The 5,203-nt window shown below is 40.9% G+C and overlaps 1 protein-coding gene across 1 annotated transcript in view; it reads right to left on the minus strand.

Moving 5' to 3' along the window:
• LOC103460526 (uncharacterized) overlaps positions 1-2,050 on the minus strand; it is a gene marked incomplete at its 3' end in the record, with an annotated part of 5,128 nt that extends 3,078 nt beyond the window's left edge. The window contains exons 1-7 of the mRNA XM_008402741.1: positions 1,933-2,050; positions 1,833-1,861; positions 1,727-1,742; positions 1,609-1,630; positions 1,475-1,529; positions 1,240-1,383; positions 928-1,124 (exon numbers count right to left, since the gene is read on the minus strand). Of these exons, the coding sequence (XP_008400963.1) occupies positions 928-1,124; positions 1,240-1,383; positions 1,475-1,529; positions 1,609-1,630; positions 1,727-1,742; positions 1,833-1,861; positions 1,933-1,987 (518 nt within the window). The remainder of the gene's footprint in view (positions 1-927; positions 1,125-1,239; positions 1,384-1,474; positions 1,530-1,608; positions 1,631-1,726; positions 1,743-1,832; positions 1,862-1,932) is intronic.
• Positions 2,051-5,203: the final 3,153 nt, after the last annotated feature.

The raw sequence follows: 5,203 nt of genomic DNA on the forward strand, positions 1-5,203 counted from the left end.
TGGTATTGTTGTGCATTTAAGGTGTAAAGTTTACCTTCGACCAAACGCCCCCCAAAGGCATCCCAGCGCCCCCCTTTTGTAAAAATGTCCACCAGCGCCCCCTGCCGTCCTCTGAACACTGAAGACCCATTTTATGGAGGGGGAACAGATTATTTCAGGCAGCTGACATATCCATTCTCTCCTCTCCCCATAACTTTGGGAAATAAAGAGCAACTGTTTCCAAATTCTCAAAGATTGTTATGTGTGATAGCATGTAATATACTAGAAATGTCCATAATCCAGTAATCTGTCATATTTTACATTAGAACGAAATTTACCAGAAAGCCAACACTCTCATCTTTTCAGGAAGTCTTAACCTGTGTTTGGTAACTGACGTTTTTTGTCAGGCCTGAGTGAAAAGACTGGAAAAAGACCAATTCTCTTGGCCATTAAAAATAACACAAAACAGTGTAAGAACACACACAYCCTCCATGCATGCAGCCACTGCTGAACTGCATTTTGTACATTTTAAGAAAAGAAGCCATCCAATGGTGTAGTCTTGCATCAGCGTAAACTATTTCCTATAATTGCACAATATTTTTATTTTACAGTCTTGTACAGTAAATTGTTTCTTGATCTTTTTTCTAAATGTTGAGCACTTTTTGGTCTTTTGTGTGAGCCTGCATAGCTTGATGCTGCTGCTTCCCCTCGTAGAATAAAACATGATGTTTCTTGTTCTCTGTTCTCTGACTCTCTTGTTCTTGTTTTTGAGTGAAGGTGATTTTGTTTTTAAAAATCAACTATATTTTTACACCTTCCTGTGTTTTTTTCCTTTTTAAAGTAAATATTGCTAAACATGATTAAAAGAGGTGGACCTGAATCTGGACCAGCTGATTCATGCAGTCGTGACGATGAGACCAGGGTGGAGCAGCTGGTCGATGCACTTACAGTTGTTGGAAGGAACTGCAGCTGAAGTTCTTGTTGCCAAGCTGGAAGAGGAAGCTGTCAGTGACAAAAGGCAACAGGAAGGTCATCTTCAGAGAGAACCACAGCCTGATGAACGCCGGGTCGTTGTAGTTGTCCACACTCAGGCTGTCCAGGATCCCAGTTTGTTCCAAAACATCAGATCCAGACAAATTGGTGCCCTGTTACCAAAGAAATATATATCTGACACTGGCAAAAAATCTACTTTAGACACATTTTTAATAAAGTTATTAGTGTGAATTCACCAAATTACTGAGTTGTGGGTAGATTAATTACCAAGTCTGAAAAGACTTTAATAGACGACTCAACAATCCGTTGGATGTTTTGTTCCACTTCCATGAACGGGTCTTCAGACCGGCTTCGTTTTTCCTTCCTTTTACAAGAAAGTTCTCCTACCAGTGAGTCCACTGCTGCAAATATCTGCAAATACAAAAAGACAGCAGCATGGAAAGAGTTCATGCTGAACACTAGAGGGAGCCAGTTCTCAACAGGCAGTGAGGAGGACKCCTACGCTGCGGCTGGAATCCWTCAGGGCCGCTCCTGGGCATGATTCCTGGGAAGTGGAGCTTCAGGAGCAAAACAGCAAAGAGTCAGGTCAGTAAAATGAGGCTGAGCCCTGAATGAGGACAGCAGAGGGAAACTGACCTGTTTGCAGGGGTCAGGAGACCTGAACCAGGAAAGGGTTAAAACAGCATTAAGTTCATGTTTTGTTCTATTTGGTGCTAAAAGAGGATCAGTTTAATTTGCAGAGTTGTGTTCATACCTTGGGTTGTGTTGTCCTGTAAATACAATTATCATACAAAATATTAATACAGAACATTTCCACACACAGCTTTTATTTTGAAAAAAAAAAAACAGGCAAAACTTACGGTTGCAGAGGCCACAGATGAGAGAAATGCTGCCGGAAGTGCAAACATATTAATTTGTATGAACATTAAAAACATTCAGTGTTTTGGGGGCTTTGCTCACCGATCCCAAACGCTGACAGAAGCAGAAGTTGTGGGAAAGTTATTGGCCCACCCATTGTGGGTCGACGAAGCTCCACTTGTCCTTGTTCACCTTTTTCACTTCACTGACATTAAAAACTGAGGTGAAAATCTGAAGTCCTGAAGCAAGAAAAACATTTATCTGTTATTTTGTTGATAAACATTTATTAACATGTTTTACCTCCAGAAACAATCATTCCTTTTCTCAGGAACAATCAAAGCTTCAGCTCAACATGCTTTTCTGTGAAGTCACCAATATAATATTCGTTCATTTCTGCTGCCAGARTTATAGGAACAACATGATCAAATCTAAACATGTGAAAATCTCTAGATCCAAAATCATCACTGCATGAATTGTTACCAGTGTTTGAAAGAGCGAAGTAAAGCTGGAGGCAGCAGAAGGTCGGAGCTCACCTGCGTCTCCTCGGCTCTGCTGGAGGAAAGTGCGTCTGCAACCTGAACGCGGCGCTTTGGCCTTCGCTGGGAGGAGAAAACCAGTTAACTACACCAGACCAGTAAGCCCAGCATGTTCTGTTGGATTCCTTTAGCATGAAATCATTTCAGAGCCTGTCAGTCAACATCATGACATCAAACACACCGATGATTTTATTCACTGCTGTCTCTACACCTTTTCCATGCTCTGGACCAGCAGACTGGGAGAACTGGGACCAGCAGACTGGGACCCATAGGGCCAGAGAAAAACTCAACTATTACATGCTTTAGTTGTTGTGAACATTTAAAATTCACTTTTATCTTATTTACTGTAAACTTCCAGATTCCCTGCCTGGTCCAGGATGAAGTTTAAAACTTTCCCAAGTTCAGTTTCCTTCTTTAAGAATTAATTCAGTAAAACAAACAGTAGCATCATTTTGCCTCATTATGTTGACTAATTTTAGCACATTTGGATAAAAACAAGAATTGGCAACATTTTGGAGACCAAACAAAGTTTTAAAGTTAAATCCACATCAAGCAAATGCAGACCTGCATAAGTTTAAATTCAATGACGGTTTTAAAAAGCAGGAAGAATCAAGATGCATGGATTGTTCTGTCACATTACACGTTTATATTTCAGCTCTTTATTAATAATAGTTTGGAAGCTTGAACCAGTTCTGCAGAGTTTCATCCCATTTTCTCACTAAAAGCCAAAAATGATCCAAAGTTTAAAATCAGGAAAGTCGGTTTATCTGCTCCAGAATGAATGTTTTAAACATTTATTTTTAAAGATCAAATTAATTTATTTCCATAATAAAAATGAAGCAGAGTAATAACTGAATGCTCACAGGTTCTGGATCTCAGCAGGATGTTATGCATTAAAACAGCTTCATCATTTCACCCACACCATGGTTAGCATCAGCCCCGGCCTTTGACTAGACCAGTGGATGTTTTCCCACATCTGGACTCTGTTGACTCTCAGCAGAACCTGATCCGCCCTTAAAAAGGTTCACAGGCTGTGAGGAGTCACACTCAACATGATGCATTCGGGGGAAATTGGACTCTTCATTCACCAGACGGAGGACAGAAAAGTCAAACAGGAGCAAAAGCCCCAACATCAGACAATAACTGATCAGCTGGAAACCTCATGACGGCTCTCAGGTTGGACACGTTTTATATTTGCATAATTAGCTAAGTGAGCGTCTGCAGGACGTCATCCAGACGGACCAATCAACCGTTTGGATATTTCATAAACATCTTGTTCTGGAACGTTCTGGATCTAAGAATAACCTGTTCAGTAACAGATGACGAGCTTTTTCTCATTCCTAAACGTAACCCGGCCTCCGAGCTGCAGCTGGAAGACATTTCTCCTCCGGGTCTCATGTCCACAGGATTCACTGGAACAACCAGGATGCTGAGATCCTTGTTTCACACAAGCATCACTTCCATTGGAGGATTCCTACAGATTCACACAGCAGATAAAATCCCCAAACAGCCATGAAGGTCCTGAGGAGCAGCCAGCGGATCTGAACGTCGTCTCCAAATGGGCGTCCAGGAACCTGCTGACMTCTGTTGTTTTATAAAAAGGTCAAAACTGTAATGAAAAAGAAAAACATAATTCAGCTGCCAGTCAGATTGTTGATCCTGTTTGTCACCTGTTTGACACACCCAGACATCAAACGCAACAGAAACATTTCTGCTTTTATCTGCTACTTTATGCTAAATTATTTACATTTTGTCTGTTAGAGGAAACATCTGAATCCAGCAAACAGAAAAAGCAGAAAGAAGAACTACATGAAATTCATGTTTTTCTGCAGGATTTAAGTTCTTAAACTTTATCATTTTGATCAGTTTCGTCTGGGACTTCCTCCGACTCTCAGCTTGGTCCAGTTTCAGAGAGTTGACTGTGAACTGTTGCACATCGCGTGTCATTAGAGAGGAGTCATATTCATCATGGGAAATGAGATTCACAGAATCAACTGAGGAGTTCTCCAAAACTTTACGAAACGGCCACCATGCCCAGTTCATAGAAAACGCCGACCGTACCAGGAATCACTGCTGTTCCCTCGGTTTCCCAGAGGGCAGTTTCTGTTGGAAAGATGCCTACAAACGTCTCAATTATTCAAAGATGCTAGCAATAAAGTCTGAGACTTTATTTTCACAATTTTAAAATGTATCAATCAATCAAATTTTATTTGTATAGCACATTTCAGCAGCAAGGCATTTCAAAGTGCTTTWCATCATTAAAAAGAAAAACACAATCATGTAACATTGAATAAACAATAAAAAATAAAAATTAAAACCTGCAGCCCTTTTCTAACCCTTCAGGACTTTAGTTGAAACGCCGTATTGTATGAGCTGTTATGGAGTTTGTTGTATTTTTCGGCCCATTTCTTTGCCTCCTGATGATGTYTGAGAGTCGGCAGCTGTCCACCATCTGAGACGATCTCATGGCGCGTTGGAATATATAATAATGTCACCAAATAGATGTTCAGAAAGTATCTGGATTGTATTGTTAATGTGACGGATTTAGTATCAATGGGATTTTAAAAATTGTTCAACTGGTGACAGTAATAAATTCAAACCTGATGTCTGATGGCGGCTGCATGGATGGTTCTGTTAAACATTCAGTGTTTTTCAGTCAGTTAAGTTTGAAGCCTGGTGATCCTAGTGACTGACAATAAATAAGRRCAAACATGGATGTTTYCCTCCTTYRGTCCRGTCGACCCGGTTCTACTGGAACCAGAACATCTGCTCCACCTCCAGCTGCTCTGAGTCAAACCAACCTGTTCCCCTCCTGGCCTGTGGGGGCGCTGCACCAA

This window comes from Poecilia reticulata, unplaced genomic scaffold (assembly GCF_000633615.1).
Source record: "Poecilia reticulata strain Guanapo unplaced genomic scaffold, Guppy_female_1.0+MT scaffold_254, whole genome shotgun sequence".
In the NCBI taxonomy this organism is placed as follows: Eukaryota; Metazoa; Chordata; class Actinopteri; order Cyprinodontiformes; family Poeciliidae; genus Poecilia; species Poecilia reticulata.